The 27469-nt window shown below is 41.9% G+C and overlaps 1 protein-coding gene across 7 annotated transcripts in view; it reads right to left on the reverse strand.

The window, feature by feature from the left end:
- The window catches only part of HELZ (helicase with zinc finger), a 141820-nt gene that overhangs the window by 12252 nt on the left and 102099 nt on the right, over positions 1 to 27469 (reverse strand). For all 7 annotated transcript variants that reach the window (XM_052657197.1, XM_052657196.1, XM_052657192.1 and 4 more), the window contains 7 exons: positions 24144 to 24195; positions 22990 to 23180; positions 21103 to 21310; positions 12668 to 12747; positions 9858 to 10407; positions 9226 to 9466; positions 7926 to 8439 (listed from right to left, as the gene is read on the reverse strand). In XM_052657197.1, the coding sequence (XP_052513157.1) occupies positions 7926 to 8439; positions 9226 to 9466; positions 9858 to 10407; positions 12668 to 12747; positions 21103 to 21310; positions 22990 to 23180; positions 24144 to 24195 (1836 nt within the window). The remainder of the gene's footprint in view (positions 1 to 7925; positions 8440 to 9225; positions 9467 to 9857; positions 10408 to 12667; positions 12748 to 21102; positions 21311 to 22989; positions 23181 to 24143; positions 24196 to 27469) is intronic.

Raw genomic sequence — 27469 nt, forward strand, 5'->3', positions numbered from 1 at the left:
AAGTTTCTAGTACAAAAAACAGAGAATAACCTCCTCTGTCCTGTACTTTTGAACAGTGACTGGAAGAAAAAAAAGAAGTAACAAGGGAGACACTTCACACCATCCAATCAGAAGACCAGAAAGCCTCAAAAATTAAAACAGTGTAATTCTGGTACAGAAACACACAGACAGACGAGGCGAAAGGCTGGAGTCCAGAAGGCCTGCGGTTTACCCCGAAGAGCGGCAACTCAGAGACCAGACTCTGAAGTTTCAGGCAAAGTGCAAACCTCGCTCAGAGCAAGATCACCCCCGAAAAAATCCGAGTCACACCAAAATACTAGAAACTGGGTCCTTGGAAGCTCAGAAGTCAGAGTTAACTTCTCTTGTTTCTCTTGGCATTTCAGTGCTGTTATAAAGAATTTAGTATTTGACAAGAAAGCTACTATTCTAGTCAGTGAAAATGCAATAATTTAATAAAGAGCATGAAAACAAATGGCTAAATATTTGGAGAAAACTGAATCATAACCTCAAGCTTACACTGAAGTCTGAAATCAAACTGGAGCCAATCAGGAGTGGTCTGTAACCTGGGCCAGGTAAGGAAGACCCTTTGCCCTTTGTTCTCCTTACTCCATCCCAGTGGCAAAGAATTAGACGTGGGAGAGGGCGCAGACACCTCTGCCAGACCCAGAGCCCCAGCCTCATCCAGGCAGCTGAGGGCCCAGTGAAGTAGGTAAGGGAAACCCATGGAGTAAAGCTTTAAGCACCTAAAAATACTAAAGGTTCTATCAGTTTTAAGTTGCAAAGAGTGTCACAGAATAGGATGAAGGTCACCTTTAGGGATCTTGGCCTGGTGGGGAGAAAGGTCTGATGGGGTGACATGACTGAGCACACCAGCTAGGGAAGAAGTTGCTTCATGTCGTCCAGCAAGCAACCCCTCCACTCAGCATCACCTGCTCTCAGCTGCGAGTGCCACGGGGCTGCCTGTCGCTGTGGGAGGACAGAAGTGGCCGCCCCCAGAACCGTCTCTCTGGCGTGAGGGTTCACAGGCTGACTGTCTGTAAGGCCTCAAAGACTCAGGAGGAACTTCCCTTCCCCTTAACCGTCTAAAAGAATGCAGCTAGAGGGCCTGAGACAAGTACAGTGCAAACCAGGGGCCCAGCCAGGGAGGGAGCCAGCAAAGCCGTCTGTTAAGAGTCCTCTCCAGTCCCCTCGCCTCTGCACTGTGGCAAGCACCACACCACCCCTGTGTCTCCTCCCTCCACTCCGAACACCTAGCTACTACCCCACGGCCTTTAGTCTTCAGTTGAAGACGGTACTTAAGGTTAGGGCTTCAGCCATTTTGGTGAGTTACTCGGTCTTCTTGGATCTCACCCATATACGGACAGTTATTAAACCTGGTTTGATGTTTCTCCTATTCACCTGCTTCATCATGTCAATTTAATTCTTAGGCCAGCTGGAAGAACCTAGAAGGGCAGAGGAAATTTCCTCCTTCCTGGCATTATAGTAGCTATCTTGGTATAACAAAATTAGGACTAATTGCTCTAGCTTCCACATTTTCCATGCTGAACAGGTACATCTTTTGTTAAAACAAAATCAAAAGTATTATAAAAAAAGAAAAAACAAGCAAAACACAGTATGAAGAGCCATCTGCTCAAGTTAACAGTTCACATCTAGGTATTTTCACCCTGTTTATGCTTAATCTATCAAGGCTTCTAGCAATAAAGGAATTCACAGGAGGCAAGGAAATAAAACATTTCTCTACTGTTAACATTAAAGAAATTATTTAAAAAGGTTAGAAATAAACAACACACACACACAAACCATTCACTCTGTGAGCTGATTCATGCAAAATCCCCTTTACAACACAACACACACACGCTATCCTGGTGTACTGAGAACACCAAAGCCTGAAAACGTGGTGAGAATAATATTTTTCTTTGTCGAGGAATTTTCTTCAGTGTTGCAAGTTGGTCATCATTTGTGAATCGCATGCATCAAAATAAAGATGACCAAATGCTTTTGCAAAAGTAATTTCACTCTTAGAACCCAATGACAATTGAAAGCACCTATTCACACCCTCACAGCTGAACAGTAATAACAAGTGTTAAGAGCTTGAAGGTATAAAGAACTAAACTCCAAAACTAAGAAACATTTAAATAGATCAATGATTCTAAGTACACTAATTCAGTATTCAGCATTATTTACCAAAGTATGAAACTTTATAAAACCGTATAAAAACTTTGGCATGCTACTTCCCCCACACATTATGAATTCACTTGACTAGTTAAAAGTATCACAAGTGTTATCAGTAAAAATGGTGGAATAAGGAACACCATAAAAGCAATGAAAAAAACTGACAAAAGCTGTCACAATCAACTTTCTTGGAATTCAGAAAATTAAAAGTTGCAGCAACCTGGGGAGCACGTCCTCAAGAAAATCCAGGAAAACTTGGTAAGGACAGCAAGATTTGTGGTACTTTAACTTACCCTAGTCCCATTCCCCTGGGAGCATTAAAAATAAGACCCTCCATGTTCCAGCACCAGTATCAGAGCAGACGGGCCTCACTGTCACAGAGCTGCAATTATTTATTTCAGCCTTTCTGGTTCAAAACAACACCTGCCTTATCTTATCTACCCCAGAACTCAGCCAGTGCCGAAGGTGCTGTATTGAACATACTGACAAGGCAGATGCTTTAGTTGCTGCTGCCTGAAGCAATGGGCAGCAACTGGACTGAGCAACAGACCAGCCAGAAAGCTTTGGAGGAAAGGCTGAGGTATAAGATACTTCAGGGGAAGAAAGACCTTGACTAGCTCTGACCTATTCCTTCCTGGGAATCCGGAAGACCACAAACATGCTGTGCACGCACTCAGGACAGGCCTGAAGAGTTCTCCCCTTGGCTGAGCTAGAGCCTGGAGAGGCAGGAAGTGAAAGCTAAAGCAGACACGTGAACTGCCCAGCTCAGTGTGCAAAATGTGCGTGTGCACACACACACACACCTCTGCAAAACTTGGACAATGTCTTTGGTCCTGAGCCTTTCAGATCTCTTGGCAATGACTAGTCAATTACTCAGCCCTTCGAAGAAAAACATCAAGAGGCCACACATAACAATTACAGACTTTAAAAAATTACTTCAAAATTTTAAACTAAAAAATTAGTTCAGAAATGTTGCTAGACAAACACATGACAGCCAAGTAAAAAAACACAAAGATGAGGAAAGGCACATTCCATGCAGACAGTGACCAAAAGCGAGCTGGAGCGGCTGTGCAAACGCCAGAGAAACACACTCGGAGACAAAAGCTGTCACGGGAGACAAAGGACGTCACATGATGATGAAAGGCTGATCTATCAAGATGATATAACAACTATAAATACATGAACCCTAAGGACAGAATTCCAAAATAACATGTGAAGTGTAAACTGACAGAATTAAAAGGAGAAATAGACAAGGCAACGACAACTGCTAGGGACTCCAACATCCTCCTTTCAGGACCAGATACAAGACCTGAACAACAGATCCAAGGGGAAGAGACACTGTGAACAACAGTATAAACCAAAAAGAGCTGCCAAGTCCACAGGAGCCTCCGTCCAGCAAGCGCAAAGCACACATTCTTCTCCAGAGCACCAGTGTTTCAGGCGCACCAAACAAGTCTCAAAACTTTTTAAATAATACAATTATACAAAGTATGTTCTCCAACCACATGGACGAAATCAGAAGAAATCAATAACAGCAGGAAATTTGGAGCAATATTTGTTTTCTCTAATTTTGCCAAATATATACCTTAGACATTGAACTAGAAGTTCTGGCCAGGGCAATTAAGCAAGAAAAAGAAATAAAAGACATCTACGTTAGAAAGAAAGAACACAATTATATTTGCAGATGGCATTATCTTCTATATAAAATATCCAAATTACCCACAAAAAAAAATCTATTAGAGCTAACAAAGAGCTCTGCAAGTCTGAAGACATACAATCAATACACAGTCAACTGTATTTCTAAACACTAGTAGTGAACAGTCAAAAAAACTGAAATTAAGAAAACATTTACAACAGCACAAAAAATATACTTGGAATAAATTTAACAAAGGAAGTGTAAGAAATAATTGGAAAATTAAAAAACAGTACTGAAAGAAATTTTCAAAGACATCTCACGTTCAGGTACCAGAAGACTTTATATCGTTAAGATGTCAATACTTCCCAAGTTAATCTACAAATTTAAAGCAATCCCTTTTAAAATCCCAGCTCGCTCTTTTTTGCAGAAACTGACAAACTACCCTAAGTTCAAAGAACTTAGGTAATTCAAAGAACCCAGAAGAGCCAAAATTATCTTGAAACAGGAGAACAAAGTACAAAGGCTCATACTTCCCAACAGGAAACTCAGCACAAAGCCACAGTAACACACGCAGCGTGGTCGGCATGAGGACACACAGATCAGTGAACAGAACTTAAGAGCTGAGCCGTAGACCCGACGGTCGATGGTCAACTGATTTTTGACAAGGTTGCTAAGACCATAAACTGAAAACAGAACAGTCTTTTCAACAAATGGTGCAAAGAAAACTCAACAACCACATGCAAAATAATGATTTAAGACATCTACCTCACAACATGCACAAAAATTATTTCAGAATGGATCAGAGAATTAAAGGTAAGAACTAAAACTAAAGAACTAGGAAAGGTAGAGGTAAATCTCTGTGACCTTGGACTAGACAACCGCTTCTTAGACATGACACCAGAAGCATGATGATCAAAGGAAAGACAGACAAACTGGACCTCATCTAAACCAGAGCCTCTGCTGCACCAAAGGGTGCTCTCAAGAGGGCGAAAAGACAGCCCACAAAACGGGAGAAAACACTGCCGATTATGTGAGAAGAACTTAGTATCTAAGACACGCATAAAAACTCTTATGGCTCCACAACACAAAGACAATTGTTTTTCAAAGCAAAGGACCTGAATGGACATTTCTCCAAAGAAGATGTACAAATGGCCAATACGCATATTAGAAGATGTTGAGAATCATTAGTTGTTAGGGAAATGCAAATCAAAATGAAATACCATTTCACACCCACTAGGATGGCTATAATTTTTTTTTTTTAAAAGGACAAATTAGAATAGAAAATGATGCAAGACACTGTGGATAACAGTTTGGCTGCCTCTCAAAAACAGAGTAACATATGACCCAAGAATTTCAGGTATAAGAGAACTGAAAATATACTTTCACACAAAATTTGTTCATGAATGCACACAGATATATTATGCATAATAGCAAAAGAAAAAAAAAAGGAAACAACCCAAATGTCCATCAAATGATGAAGAGATAAACAAACGGCAGTATATGCATACAACAGAGCATCTCGCAGCCGTGAAAAACCAGGAGGTATCGATGCATGCTACGAAGCGGAGGAGCGCCAAAAGCGTGACGCTAACTGAGAGAGACACAGAAGGCCACGGGTATGGTCCCATTTGCACCAATAGTCTCTGCAGGGACAGAGAGCAGGCCATTAGGTGTTGGGGGCTGGAGGCAGAGAGGGTTGGGGAGTGACTGCCCCATGGTCACGGCGACCCTCTTAGGGTGACAGAAATGTTCTAAAATTAGATGGCGGTGGTTGCTGCACGATATGGTGCATATATGAAAATCCACTAAATTTTACTCTAAAATGGATACTTTCAAGTGAATAAAATAGTGAATTGGAACAAATTACCCCCAAAACAGACAAATCAGATATATATAAATGTCCCTATGACACTTTAAAATCAGCATCTATAGCAGAAAATTTGCAAAATATGAATAAATCATTTCTAAAGCCTTTAGAAATCACTAAGGACCCACCAAAAGGAAGTAAAAAAAATATCTTTTCATATCTCAAAATTCTAAATGTTTACCCTGTTTTAAGACATCTGTGATTGATAATGATCACACGAACTTTACACATTCTTATTTCTAATAACTGAGCTTAAAAGGAATAGCTAGACAACATTTTTATAGTCCAAATAGTACCATTTTTGAAGTTTTATAATCCAGAATTGCTATGATTTTTATATCAGTGAAGATCCATAAAGATGCTCTTTGGTAACACCAATATATTTTAAGAAAAATTTCATTTACCTTAAAATGCTTAGTCTGGCATTGCCAATTCTAGGTTAAGCACTGCACATTCTGACGTCTGGGAATCAGACGCTAACTGCCCCAGGCTAAGAAAGCCCCGGGATGGGCGCCAGGAGAAGGCACTGCTGGCTGAGAAAGCCTGCGCTGGTCAGGGACCCTAACAAGCAAACTTGTGATTAAGAAAATAAAGTGAGTGAAAAGACGAGACCCTGAAATCCATTTCCCCAGATTAGACTGGACAAAGCTTCCTGAATGAACAGACTCCTCAAGTCAGTCAGATGTTAAATATTCTAAAATAGTTACAATAAAATGCTCCGGCAGGCTTCATGTTTTAACAATGACCCTTCTACAAGGTCTGAAATAGCACAGTAACAGGGGAATGGAAAAAAATATTTGTAAATGATCTCACCATTAGAGGGTTAATTTCCAAAGTACACAAATAACTCATACAACTCAGTACCAAGAAAGCAAACAACCCAATCAAAAAATGGGCAGGAGACCTAAACAGACATTTCTCCAAAGACATACTGATGGCCAAAAATCACATGAAAAGATGCTCAACACTGCTAATTATTAGAGAAATACAAATTAAAACCACAATAAGGTACCACCTCACACTGACCGGACTGGCTATCATTAAAAAGTCTACAAATAAAAAATGCTGAAGAGGGTGTGGAGAAAAGGGTTCCCTCCCACACTGTTTGTGGAATGCAAGGTGGGGCAGCAGCCACTGTGGAAATCAGTGTGGAGGTCCCTTAACAACTAAAGCTAGAGCTACCACGTGATTTAGCCATTTCACTCCCGGGCGTACATCGGGAAAAGACAAAAATTCTCATTTGAAGAGATACATGTACCCCACGATATGGAAACAAACTCAGTGTCCATCGACAGATAAATGGATCAAGAGGATGTGTGGCTTTCCCGATGGCCCAGACAGGAAAGAATCTGCCCACAATGAGGAAGACCCAGGTTCGATTCCTGGGTTGGGAAGATCCCCTGGAGAAGGAAATGGCAAAACACTCCAGCACTCTTGCCTGGGAAATCCCATGGACAGAGGAGCCTGGTGGGCTACAGTCTGCGGGGTCATAAAGAGTCAGACACAACTGAGCAACGAACACTCACACACACACTCACACACACACACACACACAGTGGAATATATGTATGTGTATATGTGTGTGCGCGTGTGTGTATATATATATAATGGACTACTACTCAGCTACAAAAAAAACGAATTTTGCCATTTGCAGCAACACGGATGGACCTGGAGATTATCACACTAAGTGAAGCCAGGCAAAGTCTCATGTGGTGCCATTCATATGCAGAATCTGTAAAACAGCACAGATGGATCTTTATGCGAGGCAGAGACAGGCACACAGACGTAGAAAACTCACGGCCATCAAAGGGGGAGGGGGATAAGCTGGGAGTACGGGATTAATACAAACTGCTGTAAATTAAACAGGTAAGCAACACAGATGTGCTGTGTAACACAGGGAATCGTACTCAGTATCTTGTAATAGCCCACCATGGAAAACAGAGTGATAGATAGACGTATGTATGTATGTATACATGTGTGACTAAACCGCTTCGCTGTACACCTGAAACTAACACAGCATTGTGAAGCAGCTATGCGTCAATAAAAAACAAACACATCTTTAAAATGAAGCTGAAAAATAAGTTGCAAGAAAAGATTATATTTACATAAGATAATCTTTTAAGTTGCAAGAATTTAAGACTATTAAATTCAATAAGATCTGTCTACTATCATTACCAAACGAATAAATATTGATTTTTTTCTCACAATCAACTCCTGCTGAAAGGAGAAATGGAGAAGAAAGAAACGCACCTCTTCTAAGCTGGGGAGCGAAGAGGACGACACTGTCCGAGAGGACAGCGGCTGGAGCGGCTCCTGGCCAACAGCGGGCTGGTGGGTCTGCATGTGCACAAAAGGGTTCTGCGGGGGCCTATGAGGCAATGGAGGTAGGCCGTAGGGGAAACCCGGCCCCATCAGGTGATTCTGCTGTAAGTTAGCAAAAGTCCAAGCTCCATCAGGTGCCAGGTATTTCAGAGGAGGGGTGAGGTGCTCTGACGGCAACGAGAAAGGAGAGCTAAACACTGGGGGCGGCAGGCGCTGCGGGAACGACGGGCTGTTGGCCACTTCCAGGTCTCTGCTGCTGTCAGGGAAGTTTGGAAAGTGGGTGCTGGGGTCTGCGCTGGACGGGGGCGAGGGGGCTGCTGGTGGGCTCCTAGTCTGAATTTGTCTATATTGCAAAAGTCTTGATTGAGGTGGTGGCATTTCAGCTAGTTCCCGTGTTTCACTTTGCTCACGATTAGACAGTTCTCTGAGTAAGTCTTGAAACCTGTGTAAGGGTGATGAAATATGAGGAGAGCTTAGTCAACTACATGTGTAATTTTTACAAACAAAAGCATGATAACTAGAACTAGCATTAATTCATCTCAAAAGTAAGCATTAATGCTCACAGATGTTGAACTGAAGACACTAAATAGACCCAAGTATCTGATTTCTTTCTTCCCCTTGGCTTTAAAAGCAACTGTCCTTGTCTTTCCATGCGTTTGGTAGCTGGCAGTTACAGAAGGTCACCGTAACAGGGGATCTTACTCAGAAGGGATTAGGAAATGTTTCACTGCAGTCAAATGACACTCCATAAAACCAAATTTAGAATGAGCACTGAATACTCAAGCATCTGACTTAAAAGAGGGTAGAATTTTGTGCAAAAAATATATTGATAGTAAATTTATAACGCTTAACGTTTACCCTCTAATTTAATTCTGCTCTCTTCGCATGTTTTGCATTGTGACTGAATACAGAAAAAACACCCACAGTGATGGCACATGTCTCTTTCACAAGAGACTGCAAAGCCAGAGGCCACATAAATGCACGGTCCACAGCAGACCTTCCACGCCTAGGTTTTCACAAAAGTTACTTCTAAAAAGGTGTTCTGTATTTTAGAGTCAATCGACAGAACTGTGTAGCAGCTGCCTAGAAGGCTGGCATCCAGTTTCTTCGGGACAGTATTCCCGTACGAGGCTAAAAGGACGACACTCAAGAGAGAAAACAGAGAGGAGGCCCCGCCTCGGGGCCCTGCTCAGCCTGCTGAAGTGAGTGGGAGTCAGCTGTTTCTGACCGTGAGTCAGTTGTTTCCGCTTCATCTTCGGCACTGCTGGGGAGCTTCCAGTCCGCTCTCGCTGGGGGCTGATGCAGTCCAACGGGCGGCTGGGGAAGGTGCTGGAGGTGCGGGTGCGGGTGGGGGTGGTGCGGGTAGGGGAGGCCACCCTGACTGAGGCAGGCGTGGTGCTCGCCCCACTGCTGCAGCCGCACGTGCTGCTGCCTCAGGGTCTCCAGAGCCACGCCCCCGTGCACACGATCTGCAAACACATTTGCAACAAGTTAAGTTGTCAGCATTTAGGGTTTCAAGTTAACTTCTTCAAGAAGTTTTACCATCAGATATTCTCCACAAAGGCACAGTTACCATGTGAGTTTGGAGAAAGCAGGAGTTCTAATTTTGCCAGTAACTAAATCACGGTGATGATGGGGATTCCTCCTCACCTACAGCATGACGCAACCTGGCACCAACTGTGCACTTACTTCTATGTAGCGTTTGGAACTAGATTCTGATTATTACACTACGTGATTTTTTTGGCCAGCATTATGTGAAGAAATGAATCAATCCTGATTCCAATGAATACGGTACAGCACACGTCACTGAAGTAAACACTCTCAGATGCCGTCCTGTCCTGCGGTGACCGGAGAACTCACCCAAAGCCTCCCCCATCGGCAGGCCCGGGGGGCTCTCGTCCGGGAAGCTGTTCAGAGGTGAAGGCAGGATGGGGCCGGGCTGCGCGAGGGCCCGCAGGGGACTGTGGCCCTCCGGCAGCACGGGGGGGGGCTGCTGCTCGGGAACCACAGCCTCCGCGGGCGGGGACTGTGGTCGGTGGGGAACCGCGTTATTGAAAAAAGCGCTGCCGGGGCCGGCTGGGTAGGCAGGGGAGAGCTGAGGCGGTGGCGGGCCCAGCTGAGGGGCCACCTGACTGGGCTGGGCTGGCACGGGGCTCGGCTGTTCAGGCAAGGTACTCTGCTGCTGATTCAGCAAGGCGTGCTGCTGCGGAATTGGGAAGGGTGGTCTCGGGAGCTGTGGGAGCGGATGAAAATGACGACCGGGGACGGCGTACTGTGCGTGGGGGGCCGGGAGAGGAAGGTTTATGTGTCTTGGGGTGAGATTATCTTTGCGATGAAATTTGGGATTGGGATAAACAATGCCAGGACGTGATTCAGGACTTCTGTTCTGTGGGTTTGATTCCAAATCAATCTAAAAAAAAAAAAAAAACAGGAGAAATATTTTTTAGCTGCAGAAGATCTAAGTCCTGTGGCTCCCCACCTCTCCTCCCCTCAGCACTTCTAAAGGGTATGCTCCATTCTTATCAGTAGGAGCAGGAGGCTGCTGCCTAGTAAATCACTTTCTGACAATCAAGAGAATATGCTTTACATCAGGAAAGATGAAACGGAAAAAACAGCATATATTAAATCTGAGTCATAAAGAGAGATACTACTATTTTATTAGCATATTGACTTTGAAAACACCATTTTTTTTAAATACTTCCTTCCTTGGAAAGATAACCAATTATTTCCTTCTGATATAAATCACTGAAATGTATTCTTTCTTTCTGATTTTATTGCTTTTATACATCTCTTCAAACATCTCCTCAAACATATCTACATTAAAATAAAAAACTTGTCTCAACTCAAATAACTTTGAAGTGAACAAAAAAATAAGTACTGCATCATCTTTGAAGAACCAGTCTGGCTGCCAACTTTTGCCATCATTCCTTCAACAAACACTTACTGAGGGCGTACCAAGGACACTGTGCCCGGTGTGAGAGATTAAAGGCACAGTAAGTCTGTTTCTGTGCCATCCAGAGTGCAGAGCGAGGGCTGGCACCGTGGCCCCCAGGCCGTTTCCAGTCCACTCTATTTTCGTACAGAAAGTTTTAATGGAACACAGCCACACTCATTCGTTTACATGTCGTCTGTGTCTGTTTTCTCACAATGATGGTAGAGGTGAATAGTTGCAACAGAAGCCGTATGGCCCACAAAGTCTGAAAATTTACTATCTGGCCTCTTACAGAAAGTTTGCTAAAATCTGGCTCGGAGTCCAGTAGAGGACATCAACACGTACACATAAAATCAGAGATGCTGTAGAGGATGTGACGTGAGATCCCACAGCCTGAGAAAGTCAAAGGTGACTTCACAGAGGTGATGACGCTTGAGCCGAATCTTTACAAGAGGTTGGAGTTTTGCAGTGAGGGAAAGACACGCTAGATAAAGGAACAGCTTACACACTGAGAGAGGAGAGGCGAGAAAAAGTACGGTGCATCTGCGGGGATGAGAGCTTTGTGTACACAGGGCTACAGCTAGGCTTGCGTGCTAGTTCCCTCCTCCTTGACATCAAATGGGCTTCCCTGGTGGCACAGAGGGTAAAGCGTCTGCCTCCAACGTGGGAGACCCGGGTTCAATCCCTGGGCCGGGAAGATCCCCTGGAGAAGGAAATGGCAACCCACTGCAGTATTCTTGAGTAGAGAATCTCATGGACAGAGGAGCCTGGTAGGCTACAGTCCACGAGGTCGCAGAGAGTTGGATATGACTGAGTGACTTCACTTTCACTTTCACATCAAGTGAAACTTCAACAGCCCAATTGCACAAGACCTGGGATGATTCAATACTGAATATAAACATTTTTCTTTTAATCTCATAAACTGTGGTAAGCTACTGAAGGTTTTTAAGCTACGGAGTGCTATCTTCCTCCTGAAACACAAGGGACGTGACTGGAAGAGGAGAGATTAGTTTTCACGGAAACTTCCTCTGAGGCTGGTGATGAAGAAGTAAGGGTGTCTGAGGACAAAAAGTGTCAAGTCCAAAGTTCTCAGCTAGCAGGGTGAAATCCTGAGGGTTTAATCTCTAAGGCGAGGTCATCTTCCGATCCTGAGAATAATGGCAGAAGGTACCCAGTCATCAAAAGAGCTGTTGAGTAAACTGGGCAAAGAGAGCCTGGTACACGTAAGAGACACATGGAGGTGCCCCACGGGTGCCCTGAGAGCAGAAAACGTGAATCTCCAGTAGCACTCCCTCAACCAGGGTGCGGTTCTCCTCTGCCTGGTCCATGAGCACAGACGCAGATGAACAAACAGGGGGAGAGTTAAGGATGGACACAGCAGGCACGGCGAGAGAGGGACTTGAGAGCGTGGAGTCTCCCTTCACTCAACAGCCCTTCCCAATCGGAGGCAATGTTTAATGACACAGCTACAGCTATGTCTTCATCTGCTACTTTACCATAAGAAGTCTCTAAGTTTGAGTCTATCACTGAATAACATAATTTGAGAAAAGTGCTCTGATAAATAAAGTGATGCCGCAAAGAAACACCAGAGGGAGAGAGTGCAACGTGCCCACTAGATCCTCACCAAACAACAAAACGTAAAAGGGGAGATAACTTTCTGTAAAACACCAGGACTCTAAGACGCTCAGGGAAACTGAGTCCATAAGCACAATGCACTCACTGAAGGTAAATCTCGTACCTGTTTGGCTTCTGCGGGTTTCTTCTCCGGCGTCCGAACCTTACTGATTTCAGGGCCAGGATTATTTGTATCACTCTTACCTAAGAAGATATTACAAAGCTGTTATACACTGTCTCCAGTACATGTCACAAATTCCAATGACTATTCAATATTAGACAAAAAGTAGGATATTTTAAACATTTTTTCACCCATTATTGATTATTACTACTTTGGTTTTGCTCTTAAAATTTTGGAGTTGCAATTTCTCTGCAAGAAAGAAAATTTATAAATGAAGCAAACTTCTTTGACGAGGCAAAAACTCAGTAAGGGATAACCTTAAAACATCAAATAATCCGAAAGATAACTTCCCATTCTCCAGGAGTTTACAGCCTCATTTTTGTAGACTAGACAGAGAAAAGGCCTTTGTGTTCCTGCCTATGTATGGCTTAATACTTTGGCCACTTGCAAGTGAAATTAAGTGAAAATCCAAATAATCTGTCAGTTTTACTTAGTAAAGGAATCTAAGATCCCCTGGAGGAAGGCATGCCAACCCACTCCAGTATTCCTGCCTGGAGAATCCCATGCACAGTGGAGCCTGGTGTGGTACAGTCCATGGGGTCGCAAAAAGCTGGAAATGACTGAAGCAACTTAGCACACATGCACGCAAAGGAATCTAAACTAAATAAAAGATATTCTGAAAAGAATGCAGTTATATTTTCAAAAGTAATAGCTATCAAACTAAATGTAAGTGGATGATAAATAATAAAGGAAGTGTATTAAGGGTAAAAAAATCACAATTATAATAGACAAATAATGCTAGTTCATGCATGTGAAAGGCTTTTAATCTATAAGAACTAACTACTGGATATTCTAAATCTCTTGAAAGAATCCTTAATTTGAGTTCTTCCTTGAAAACACTCTTTTAAGAATGCCACTGGAACTCTGTGCCAAAACAGCCTCACTACTAAACCTCAGAAATGAAAACTACAACACCCAAGATGAAAATAAACCAGATGGAGTTAGCAGATGAGACACTGAAGAAGAAAAACCGTGAACCTGAAGGCATTAGCAGCAGAAACAAGGCTTGAGGAAACGCAAAAAGAAAAAAAGAATTTTTTTTAAAAATGAAAAGGGCATGCATGAACTGTGGGAAAATTTTAGCTCAGTTCAGTTCAGTCGCTCAGCGGCGTCCAACTCTTTGCGACCCCATGAACCGCACGCAGCACGCCAGGCCTCCCTGTCCATCACCAACTCCTGGAGTTCACCCAAACTCATGTCCACTGAGTCGGTGATGCCATCCAACCATCTCATCTTCTGTCGTCCCCTTTCCCCCCCTCCTTCAATCCTTCCCAGCATCAGGGTCTTTTCAAATGAGTCAGCTCTTGGCATCAGGTTGCCAAAGTATTGGAGTTTCAGCTTCAACATCAGTCCTTCAAGAAGCCTAATAAATCTATGCCCCAACCAGTAATGCCGAAGAAGCTGAAGTTCAACGGTTCTATGAAGACCTATAAGACCTTCTAGAACTAAAGCCCCCAAAAGATGTCCTTTTCATTATAAGTGATTGGAATGCCAAAGCAGGAAGTCAAGAAATACCTGGAGTAACAGGCAAATTTCGCCTTGGAGTACAGAATGAAGCAGGGCAAAGGTTAATAGAGTTTTGCCAAGAGAACGCATCGGTCATAGCAAATACCCTTTTCCAATAAACACAGGAGAAGACTTCATACATGGACATCACCAGATGGTCAATACCGAAATCAGACTGATTATATTCTTTGTAGCCAAAGATGGAGAAGCTCTATACAGTCAGCAAAAGCAAGACCGGGAGCTGACTGTGGCTCAGATCATGAACTCCTTATTGCCAAATTCAAGCTTAAATTGAAGAAAGTAGGGAAAACCACTGGACAATTCCAAATCAAATCCCTTATGATTATACAGTGGAAGTGACAAACAGATTCAAGGGATTAGATCTGACAGACTGCTTGAAGAACTATGGATGGAGGTTCATGACATTGTACAGGGGGCAGGGATCAAGATCATCCCCAAGAAAAAAAAAATGCAAAAAGGCAAGATGGTTGTCTGAGGAGGCCTTACAAATAGCTGTGAAAAGAACAGAAGTGGAAGGCAAAGGAGAAAAGGAAAGATATACCCATTTGAATGCAGAGTTCCAACGAATAGCAAGGAGAGATAAGAAAGCCTTCCTCAGTGATCAATGCAAAGAAATAGAGGAAAACAATAGAATGAGAAAGACTAGAGATCTCTTCAAGAAAATCAGGGACACCAAGGGAACATTTCATGCAAAGATGGGCTCAATAAAGGACAAAAATGGTACGGACCTAACAGAAGCAGAAGATACTAAGACGAGGTGGCAAGAATACACAGAAGAACTATACAGAAAAACCCAGATAATCACGATGGTGTGATCACTCACCTAGAGCCAGATACCCTGGAATGCGAAGTCGAGTGGGCCTTAGGAAGCATCACTAAGAACAAAGCCAGTGGAGGTGATGGAATTCCAGTTGAGCTATTTCAAATCCTAAAAGATCATGCTGTGAAAGTGCTGTACTCAATATGCCAGCAAATTTGGAAAACTCAGCAGTGGCCACTGGACTGGAAAAGGTCAGTTTTCATTCCAATCCCAAAGAAAAGAACTGTTAAGAATGCTCAAACTACCTCACAATTGCATTTATCTCACACACTAGCAAACTAATGCTCAAAATTCTCCCAGCCAGGCTTCAACAGTACATGAACCATGAACTTCCAGATGTTCAAGCTGGATTTAGAAAAGACAGAGCAACCAGAGATCAAACTGCCAACACCCGCTGGACCACGGGACAGGCAAGAGGTTCCGGGAGAACACCGACTTCCGCTTTACTGACTATGCCAAAGCCTTTACCTGTGTGGATCACAACAAACTGTGGAAAAGTCCTTAAGAGAGGCGATTAGCAGACCACCTGACTTGCCTCCTTTGAAGTGTGTGTGCAGGTCAGGAAGCAACAGAACTGGGCATGGGACAACGGACTGCGTCCAAATCAGGAAAAGAGGGCGTCAAGGCTGTATATCGCCACCTTGCTTATTTACCTTATATGCAGAGTACATCATGAGAAATGCTGGACTGGATGAAGCATAGGCAGGAATCAAGACTGTCGAGAGAAATATCAATAACCTCAGATATGCAGATGACACCACCCTTATGGCAGAAGGCAAAGAAGAACTTAGCCTCTTGATGAAAGTGAAAGAGGAGAGTCAAAAAGCTGGCTTAAAACTCAACATTCAGAAAACTAAGATGGCATCTGGTCCCATCACTTCATTGCAAATAGATGGGGAAACAGTGGAAACAGTGACAGACTTTATTTTTTGGGGGAGGCTCCAAAATCAGTGCAGATGGTGATTGCAGCCACGAAATTAAAAGATGCTTGCTCCTTGGAAGAAAAGTTATGACTAATCTAGACAGCATAATAAAAAGCAGAGACATTATTTGCCAACAAAGGTCTGTCAAGTCAAAGTTATGGTTTTTCTCGTAGTCATGTATGGATGTGAGAGTTGGACTATAAAGAAAGCTGAGCACCAAAGAATTGATACTTTGGAACTGTGGTGTTGGAGAAGACTCTTGAGAGTCCTCTGGACTACAAGGAGCTCCAACCAGTCCATCCTAAAGGAGATCAGTCCTGGGTGTTCACTGGAAGGACTGATGCTGAGGCTGAAACTCCAATACTTCGGGCACCTGATGCGAAGAGCTGATTCATTTGAAAAGACCCTAATACTGGGACTGACTGAAGGAGGGAGAAGAAGGGAATGACAGAGGATGAGATGGCTGGATGGCATCACCGACTCAATGGACATGTGTCTGAGTGAACTCCGGGAGATGGTGATGGACAGGGAGGCCTGGCGTGCTGCAGTCTATGGGGTCTCAAAGAGTCAGACACGACTGATTGACTGAACTGAACTGAACTGAATAAATGGGTAGCTGAAATTCCAGAAGAGAAAAAGAGGTGAGACAGAAACAAATTCTAATGTAATAGAAGATGCTTTCCAAATTTGATGAAAACTGTAAACCCACATATCCAAGAAGCTCAACAAACCCTAAATCCAAGAAGCATGGATAAAACTACTCCAAGGAATATTATCATAATCAAACTACTAAAACTAGTATAAAAAGAAACTCTTAAAAGTAGTTAAAAGTAGTTGGAGAAAAAAAGACATGTTATATACAGAAAAACAAAGATAAAGACGATATCAGATTTCTCACTGGAAACAATGTAAGCAAGAAAACGAAAAGATAAAAACTATTAACCAAGATTCTCTACCCTTTCAAAAACGATAGTGAAATAAAAACACTTTCAGACATATAAATGCTGAAAGAATTCATCATCAACAGGCTTGAAGTACAAGGAGTGTTAAAAGAAGTCCCTCAGGCAGAAGAAAACTTACTCAAATCGAAACAGGAATATCAAGATTATCAGAAATACTAACTACATGGAGATACAAAAGATTATTTCTCTTATTATTAAAACACTTTAAAAAGGTACTTGGCTATTTCAATGAAAATAATAACAATGTTTGGGGCTTATAACATACGTAAAAGTAAAATGCATGAGAGCCATACTTAAAGGCCAGAAGAGGAAAAACTGAAAGACTGTAATGTTCTCCTGCTAACTTGGAGCGATGAGACACAGAAGGCAAAGTGAACTGTGGTGAATTAGGGATGAATGCTATTAGCCTCAAAGCAAATACTAAAATGATAAAAAGAGCTACAGCTGATAATCCAACAAAGGAGATAAAATGCAAGCAAAAAACATGCAACTAATTCAAAAGAAGGCAGAAATCAAAGGAAAAAGGGAACAAAGCCAGACTGGACAAATTTAAACCAGATAGGAAGATGATAAAAATAACTATCAATAATCACTTCAAGTATAAATGTTCTAGATCTCCCAACTGAATGGCAGAGATTGTCACATCAGATTTTTTTATAAACTAAAAGAAATGCACTTGAAGTATAAAGACACAAACAGATTAAAAATAGAAGTTAAAACAAATACTGTGCTATCACTTTCCAAAAGAAAGCTGAAGTGTCTGCACTGATGTTCAGCAAAGTAGAGCACAGAGCAAAGAATATTATCAGAGATAAAGAAGTTCATTCCATAATGAAAAATGAGTTAATTAATCAAGAGTTGCTGTTCAGTAGCTAAGTCGTGTCTGACTCTTTGCGACCCCATGAACTGTGGTGTGCAAGGCTTTCCTGTCCTTCACTAACTTCCCGAGTTTGCTCAAACTCATGTCCAAGAGTATATAATCCGAAATGTTTATGTACCCAACATCAGAAACTTCAAAAATCATCAAGCAAAAATCAAAGGAAAAACAGATAAACACCAATGATATTTGGAGAATTCAGTGTTCCTCTCTCAATATCCATTCTTTAACAGGCAGACAGAAAATCAGCAAAGACAAAGTAGCCTTGAACAGTCCTATCAAGCAACCTGACCTGCAGCACTGGAGTGCTCTCTCTCACCCAATGTGCGTGGGGCGTTAGAAAGACAGACCACACCCTGAGCTGCAAAACAAATCTCAAGAAGTTCGAAAGGATTCAAGTCACGCAAAGTGGGTTCCCTTATCACAACTGACTCAAAACTAGAAAGCAGTAAGAGAAAAATACTTAGGAAAATCTCTAATAACACACCTAAATTCACCTTTCAGAAAATGTCCTGGACTGAATGAAATAAAGCTATAACCCTGGGATTCTGTAGGATGCACTACTGGGGAGACACTATACCAATCCAGGCCTTCACCTTAACAAAACATGTGCAAGGTTTGTAGTTTGAAAAATATTTTTTTAAGGGAGAAAGTAAAGACCTTAAAGAAGAGAGAGACACTCTGTTCATATATCAGAAAATTAAATATTAAGATGTCAGTTCTCCCCCAAAACTGACCCACAGATTCAACCAATTCTAATCAAAATCCCAGCAGGCTTTTTAGTAGAAACTGACAAGCTAATTCTAAAATGTAGGTGAAAACGCAAAGGACCTGGAATAGATTCTTCTGAAAAAGAAGAATAAAGTTGGAGGACTCATACTACCTGATTTCAAGACTTTCATAAAGCTATAGCACTCAAGAGGAGCATATTTGGCAAAAATAAGCACGTGTACCAGCAGAAGACAGCAGCCTTCACATACGTGGGAAACTGATTTTAACAAAGGCACCAGGTGATTTTAACGGAGGAAAAATGGTGTTGGCTGTTTACAACAGCCGGGACATGGAAGCAATCTGGATGTCTATCAGCAGATAAAAGGATAAGAAAGCTGTGGTACATATACACAATGGAATATTACTCAGTTATTAAAAAAGAATGCATTTGAATCAGTTCTAATGAGGAGGATGAAACTGGAGCCTATTATACAGAGTGAAGTAAGCCAGAAAGAAAAACACCAGTACAGTATATTAAGGCATATATATGGAATTTAGAAAGATAGTAACGATGACCCTGTATGTGAGACAGCAAAAGAGACACCGATGTAAAGAACAGACTACTGGACTCTGGGAGAGGGCGAGGGTGGGATGATCTGAGAGAACAGCACTGAAACATGGATATTACCATGTGTGAAACAGAAGGTTCAATGCATGAGCCAGGGCGCTCAGGGCTGGTGTGCTGGGATGACCCTGAGGGATAGGATGGGGAGGGAGGTGGGAGGGGGGTTCAGGATGGGGAACACATGTACACCCATGGCTGACTCATGTTAACGTATGGCAAAAACCACTACAATAATGTAAAGTAATTAGCCCCCAATTAAAATGAATTAATTTTTAAAAAATAAATTTAAAAAAATGGTGTTGGAACGACTGAGCATACATATATGCAAAATAAAATGATCCTAAAGAAAATTTTCAATTCTTACCTCATACCATATATAAAAATTAACTCAAAGTAGACCCTAATATAACAGCTGAAACTATTAAACTTCTAGAAAAAAACACAGAAGGCAAAAACGTTTCAGACATAATGCCAAAAATATGGTACACAGAAGGAAAAAAAAACGAATAAACTGGACTTCATCAAAAATGGAAACTTCTATTCTTTGCAAGATATTGTTAAGAAAATTAAAAGGCAAGAGACAACCTAGAAAATATTTTCAAAACACACATCTAATTAAAGATTTTTATCCAGAATGTATAAAGAACTCTTATAAGTTAGTAAGACAAGCCAGTAAAAAAGTAGACAAAAGATATGAATAGACACCGCATCAAAGACGTATACATAACAAATAAACCCAACGAAAAGACACTCAACCTCACTGGCCACCAGTAACATGCAGAACAACACAGTAATTGGATACTATCAGATATCCCTGAGCAAGGGTAAAATTTAAAAAGCTGATGGCGCTAAGAACTAAGGAGCACTAAGGAGCAACTAGAAATCTCACACACAGTAGAAATTAAAAATGGTTTCGGTCACTTTGGAAAACAGTATGGCAGTTTCTTACAAAGTTAACAAAAGTGCCAACATAATGGTTCAATCCTGGGTATTTACCCAAGAGAAATGAAAACATGTTTGACACACGTTCAGAGCACCTTTACTCATGACAGGCAAAAATCAGAAATAATTAAGGACAGATAGCAACAATCAATGGATAGATAAAGGCAGTGTAGTTCCTCCATACAAGGGACTACTAATCAACAGCAGAAAGGAACTAACAACTGATCTAGACAACACAAATTAATCTCAGAAGTTTGAATTAAGCTAAGTGAACGAGCCCAGACACTGCGATTTAATGTACATGACAGACGAAAGACAAAAGTACAGGGACAGAAGTCAGAGGAGCAGTCGCCCAGGGCTGGGGCTGCAGGAGGAGACTGACTGCAAAGGAACGAGAGGGTGCCTCCAGGGTAACGTGAAAACTCTGAATCTCAACACTGGTGGTGGTGAGCACCTCTATATATGGGTCAAAACACATCAAACTACATTTTAAAAGGCTGAATTTTACCATGTATAAATTATACCCCAATAGACTAGACTTTAAAATACATAGAGGGCAATTTTTCCTTATTTATAAACTCTAGTGGACAAGAGACCAGGATTTGCACAGGAAATGGCTCCTTTAGATCAGCTATTGCCAGAGCAGCCATTCATGTTCAGTATGCTACAGAAGCATTTTGCATCAGCAAAAATGTTTACTGGGAGAGGGTTACTATCTCAGCTTTAAATGATTTCATTTAAAATGATCTACTAACAGTTTTTTCAGAAAATGGATAATATCAATCGTAAGTGACAGGCTGCATGCAAATGCTGTACATCTGTGCACATATCTGTGTGTTCTGGAGAGAGGACCCAGGGTTTCCACATCAGATTCCTTCTCAAAGAGGTCTTCCACGAACGAGTCAGCAATCGTCCTGCTAGGGAGCTTCACATGGTGACACTGCTGGGCACGCCATCAGCTCATGAGCATGGGAACAGCGGAGCGGCTCACCGTTTCGACTTTGCTCATGTTGGTCCTTCTCCTGATGCTGACTCTGTGGCTGCCCTACGCTGACAGGTGGGTGGTGCCCGAGGCCGTAAGGAATAGGAGACCCACGTCCATGTGTCTGTAAGAGGTTCATGTTGTAGGCCATTGCTGCCTGGTGTGTAATGATCCGAGGATCGACCGCAAACCTGCCCTGGTATCCTGTCCATGGCACCTAGGGTATTACAGGAAATGAAATGATTGCTTTAAGGACATTTTGGCAGTCAAACTGCTATAGTGCTATTAATTAGGAAAGAGCAAACACACAGAGATGTTAATTCTACCAAACTGAATAACTACAAAACGAATGTTGGTAGTAACAATTGGTAGACTGATGGTTCTATCTTAACTGGCTCTTTGAATCTTTCGTGTGGAAGGGAAAACTGATCATTTCCTGTACACACTAGGTTAGGAAGAAATCAAGGACTTAAACATAGGTATTAACAATTATTTTTTGAGGCATGAGATCATTTTGTAGACTTGAATCATTTTCCTTCGATATGAATGTGCATATGTAACAGATCACCATGAAAACTGCCTTTTAAAGTCATAACTGTATAGATATACGGGTTAATAAACCTGCATAAAAGAACAGGGAAAAAAGAAAGAATTCAGTCTAAAGAGTCTCAACTCAAAAAAGTATGTATGACTACTCTTTCATAAGAATAACCAGATCATTTAAGGTTCATTTACTGTCAGCAAAATTCAAACATGTCACTAGTTTAACAATGCTTCTGATTAATTAAACTACAGAAACAGAAAATTTCTTTAGGTGTGTCTAAATATATAATTGCTGCATATTAACATAAAAGGAATAAATACAATGACATCTGAGCTACCATCTCTATTATTTTAATATAACTGTTAAATGCAGACTCTTAGAAATCTTATATAATAAAAGCCTCTGTGACCTAGTGAAATGAAATCTAGACCCTAAGCGACTTACTATTTAAAGGAGATGATATATAATGTTGCCAGGCTGTCTGGGAGGAAATAACTCAGCTAAAATTGAAAGTCTATGGGGAGTCGACATAAATGAGATACTTCTTATTGACAGGTGTCCTCACTGGCTGCCGTGACTGAACTATCATGACCAATACGGCTGAAAAATGTCAGCAGCTATGCATTTTTCCATTTTGGGGGTGTGGACAGGGGTGTCCAAGATCCTTGACAACGATCACCTCTATCTGAAATTACAGTACTTGTCTTAAATGAAAGAAATATTTTCTAGGCTAAAAATTCCTGAATTTGGAAATATTTGTTTAACAGTAAATTTTTCACTTACCAAAATATTCAAAAATCTTAAAGAAAATAAAAATGAGCTTTACATAAGATGGAAGCCTCTAAAAATCTAGGCAGTCTTAGAAATGGTTTAATAATGTTTTTCAGTACAGGCAGGATTTCGCAAGGAAGGCGTGGAATTCCTCAGATATGTTTAGATCCAAGGGAGCTAGACTACTCTACGCCTTTCTGTCTCCTTCTTAGGAAGCGTTAGTAAATTATATAAGAATGAAAAAGCAAAAGATGAAATAAAAACATTACTTTACAAAACAAGAGTCCAATTTACTAGCTCTGTTAACTTTTAGCCCAACTTTTCCCAGTAAAAATATTTAGAACAATACAAAGGCTTCTCAATCAAGACATCCAATCTACAGATTTCTTCACAGCCACTGACAATCCAGTAACAAACCGCAAGCAACAATTCACTTTTTTTGGGTCGTAGGAGCTGCTTTTAAAGAAGCTTACAGGCATTGAAAAGCTGAAAAAAGAGACTGGTAGAACACTAACTGGGTAGTAATTTAGTGAAGCCCATTTCATCTCATTCGATAGAGAGTCTCTTAAACAGCTACTTACAGGTAAAGGCACGGACATAACGACATTCCCTCCATAGACAGCAGGTACATAAAGAATACTCGTCCCAGTGTGAGGATCGATTCTTTGAACAGGGCTTGGAGATTTCCCCAAATTTGGGTGAGGTCCAAGAGGAGGTGGAGGAGTGTATGCTCTGATAGGATTGCCAATAAGCACAGAGGGATTGGGCTGAACTGAAAAACGAACAGAAAAAGGACATAATAGCTCTACATACTGACATAGACAAAAATAACTGAAGTCATCCCACAGCAAAATATATTTCCTAGGTTTGCTATGAGGTATCTTATAATCAAAGAGTTATCAGTGTGGAAGAGTAAAGCATATTAAAAAAACATACTCATTTTACCACAGTCACCGAAAGTATTTGACTTGAGAGGTACAATGTATTCCTTTTATTAACTTCCCCACAAGGGAAGCCCAAGAATACTGGAGTGGATAGCCTATCCCTTCTCCAGCGGATCTTCCAGACCCAGGAAGCCAACCGGGGTCTTCTGAATTGCATGTGGATTCTTTACCAACTGGTCTATAAGGGAAGCCCTTTTATAAACTAGTGTAATTTTAAATGTCTTGCAAGGAGCTGGGACACGTCTTTCAAGAGAGACAACCATGCGTACAACACGTAAGCATGCATGTCCAGTCAACATTCTTCTAAGAGTAGGGAACATACACAATTCTTCAGAATCAACTTCTGCCCTGCAACTGTTACACAGTCATGTACAAAATGGTTAAGCAATTATTGTTTTAAAAGCATAATTCTGAAAATTTTAAAAAATTTTTGTGCTTTTTCTTTTATAATTCTGCAACATTTTGAATCAAATAAACTTTATCTTAAAATGTATAAACAAACTTTTGTAAGATATCAATGATATATCAATATTATATCCAAAACCTTATACTGCACAGGAGGCTTAAATGTTCATCCTCACAACGTCTATAGTATGTATCTTGGTGCCCATAAAACCACCCCTTGACAGATATGACATATCAAAGCATTCATAAGAACAGTTGTATTAAATAAAATTTGGCTGAGTTCCAAAGTGTCTGTGTGTGTGTGTGTGTCCCTCTCCCCATGAAATTTGGGATAAATGTCTTACATCACAAAAACAAGCTTTCATAGGACTAATTCTTCCACTTACCAATTCCATCATTCTGGAAATGATCATTCTGGGTGTGATGGAGGCTCTTCCCCTTTACGGAAAAACACAAATGCATAATTTAAACATACCTAATATGAAAGAACAGTAACCATTTCCCTGGTCCCATGCAAAAGAAATGTATGCAACAGCAATTAAAATTTAAAGACTGTGAGTCTGTAATTAATAACCATTAGACACCTCTGAGCTGAGTTTCTGTTTTAAACACTAAGTCATGGTGCTGGGCCTCAAGTTTCCTCAACTTCAAATTAAGGGTACTTAAAATTCTTTTTTCTTTTTAAATGAGTTTTTATGTTAAAAGAAATATGCACCAATATGACTGATACCTAAATTCTATTCCTTTGCAGCTTCTCTATCAATTCTCTATGAATTAGATGAGGATGTAAAAGCTCTTTTCGAGGGAAACATATCAGTCTTCAACTCTTGAGGATAAGAACCTTTAAAATAATGACATGGACGTAAACATGCTTTGGGTGTACGATATTTTGAGTATGATTCATAGTGGTCTTACCCTGTAAAATTTACTGAGTGAACAGGAAAATACATAGTGTCATAATCTGCTTAAGATAATGTACAGATTTTCTAGAATGGAATGTGGCAGTGCATGTCAGAAGCATCAGAAATGGACATACACTTTAACACAGTAATCGCACTTGTGGGAATCTAAATGTCCATCAATAGGAAATTTACTAAAATAAGCAATGGCAGATTCATACAGTGGCGTTAAAAATGACGTCTCTGGGGCAGAAATAACATTTGAAGAAACAATGGCTGTGCGTGTCTAGACTTTAAAACATTTTTTTTCTCTTTTCATGGGCTGAACTGAACACACTAAGTCACTGTACAGCACAAGTAAGCACACCACACAACTCACCCTTCAGCCACACGAATGCTTTATTCTGTATATTACACCTGAAAACTCAAGTAGGGTAATGGCTACAGCCAGAAGAAAAGTTCATTCTTGACCAGAGCAAAGGTCAGTGATGCCTCATTTATCTCCCTATCAGTTAGCACTCGAAATACCCAGATCATCCAGCTGGTTAGAGATGGGTATGCAAGGGCAGCTAAGCTCTAACTCTTAAAAAGTTTAAAAAAAAACCCAAAAACAGTCCAAGAAGAATCATAGTTGGTTCATTAACCAGAGGAGGTTCACAGTAACTGTCATTAGCTATAAAACTAAAACAAAAACGAGCTTCTGAGGAAGAGAGAAGTGAAAAGAAAAGCAGGCAGAAGAAAGGAGAGAAAGTGAGAAGGCGCGCACGGCAAGGACGGCAGCCCAGCGGGAAGACGAGAAGCACAAGCAGTTAGAAGTGAGAACAGGAGCAGCCGCAGGCAGACGCTCGGCAGAAGAAAGGAGAGCCAGTGGCACAGAGCTAAGATCGGTCCAAGAGGTTAACAAACTGTTCAGATTTCTTAGCCGGTAAACCTGTCAAACAGGGGCAACTGTGTAGCACGTGGAGAAAACACAGCAGTGTAGTCAAGAGTGGGAGGCAGAACAGCCCCCCAGAGACACGTCCACCTCAATCCCTGGGCCCATGTCATGGGGCAAAGGGGACTCTGCAGATCTAACTACAGACAACACAGGAAGATTATCCTGGATTATCTGGGTGGATCCAGTCTAGACACGTGAGCCCTAAGCCCAGAGAAATCTCTCTGGCTGGAGTCAGAGATGCGGTGGAAAAGGCACTAAGGGATGTGGCAGAAGGGGAAGTCGGAGATGCCAAGGCACAGAAGGCTGGCTGCATGCTGACAGCTCTGAGACGCGGGGCCACAGGGGGACCTGGGGAGAAGTCAGCAGAGGCTGAGAGTGGCTCCCAGGGGAGAGCCAGCAAAGAGACAGGAAGCCCAGTCCTTACAGCCATGAAGACTGGATTCTGCCAACAGCCTGCATGACCCTGGATAAGGGCCCAGCTGACCAACAACCTTGATCCTGGCCTCCTGAGGCACAGAGCCAAGAAACCAACCAAAACAGCCTGGACATCTGACTCAAAGAAACGTGAGATAGTAAATGCGTGTTGTTTCAAGTCACCGAGTGTGTGCTACCTTGTTACAGCAGCAACAGGAAACCAACACAGAGAGCAAGCACCGTCTAGAGCCGACAATATACGTCAGCACCGTGGGTGCTACGCTGATCACCTGAGCAGAAAAGAAACCTGGAAAGGAAGCATCCGCAGCTCAGTGCTGCTGTGATGACTCTGCTGATGGAGACGGGGCACGTAAAGTCTGAAAGGCCCTAAATATCTGGGACTTTATCTGTTTACGTCCTTAATGATTCCCTGAACCTACAACATCTCCTGGCCCAATGAATATTGTTGAATAAATGGGGGAAGAAAGCAACCCGGGGACTCTCACATTAAAGACAGCACACTATCTTCAAGCGCAACCAGCACCGGTACGGTTCCCTGCGGTTCAGTGTGGTTCAGTGCAGGGAAACTCGCCCAGTGTATTCAGGCCTAGTGTGCAATGGCAGGGCAGTCAGTGTGCGTGGTCTATGCGAAATGCACAATGTTTGGTAGCATATGAACAAAATAATAATGCACCAGTAAGCTGGGACTAACTGTAAAAGTCATTCCATGGTGATCATTCCAAACTTCTGTGAATAAATCTCAGAAAGTACACATACCTTTGGTAGAAAGATCATAAGTACATGCAGTTCATATCATCTACTTTTTGAGGGTTGTTTTTTTTTAACCCCACCGTTTATTCAGTCAATTAATTATTTTTCATTCACTCACTCTTTCATCACTTTCCATTTATTCATTCAACAAATGTCTGTGAGGGCCCAGAACACGCCCACTGTGGCTGCTGCTGCTGCTGCGGCTAAGTCCCTTCAGTCGTGTCCGACTCTGTGTGACCCCACAGACGGCAGCCCACCAGGTTCCGCCGTCTCTGGGATTCTCCAGGCAGGAACACTGGCATGCGCTGCCACTTCCTTCTCCAGTGCATGAAAGTGAAAAGTGAAAGTGAAGTCGCTCAGTCGTGTCCGACTCTGTGCGACCCCACGGACTGCAGCCCACCAGGCTCCGCCGTCTCTGGGATTCTCCAGGCAGGAACACTGGCGTGGGTTGCCACTTCCTTCTCCAGTGCATGAAAGTGAAAAGTGAAAGTGGAGGCTAATGTAAGACTGAGACACAGCACAGAAGGCTGGAGACAGTGAGGAATGGCCCACAAACTGCAATCCAGAAAACAACGCTACAGTCTGCTCCAAAGATCCATTTCTGAATACTGTCTACCCTCTGAGCACCTTTCAGGGAGGTACAAATGAACCCTTTCCATTTTAGCAGCTTCTCAGCACTGCTCCAGCATGG

Source organism: Budorcas taxicolor, chromosome 19 (genome assembly GCF_023091745.1).
Source record: "Budorcas taxicolor isolate Tak-1 chromosome 19, Takin1.1, whole genome shotgun sequence".
NCBI lineage: Eukaryota > Metazoa > Chordata > Mammalia > Artiodactyla > Bovidae > Budorcas > Budorcas taxicolor.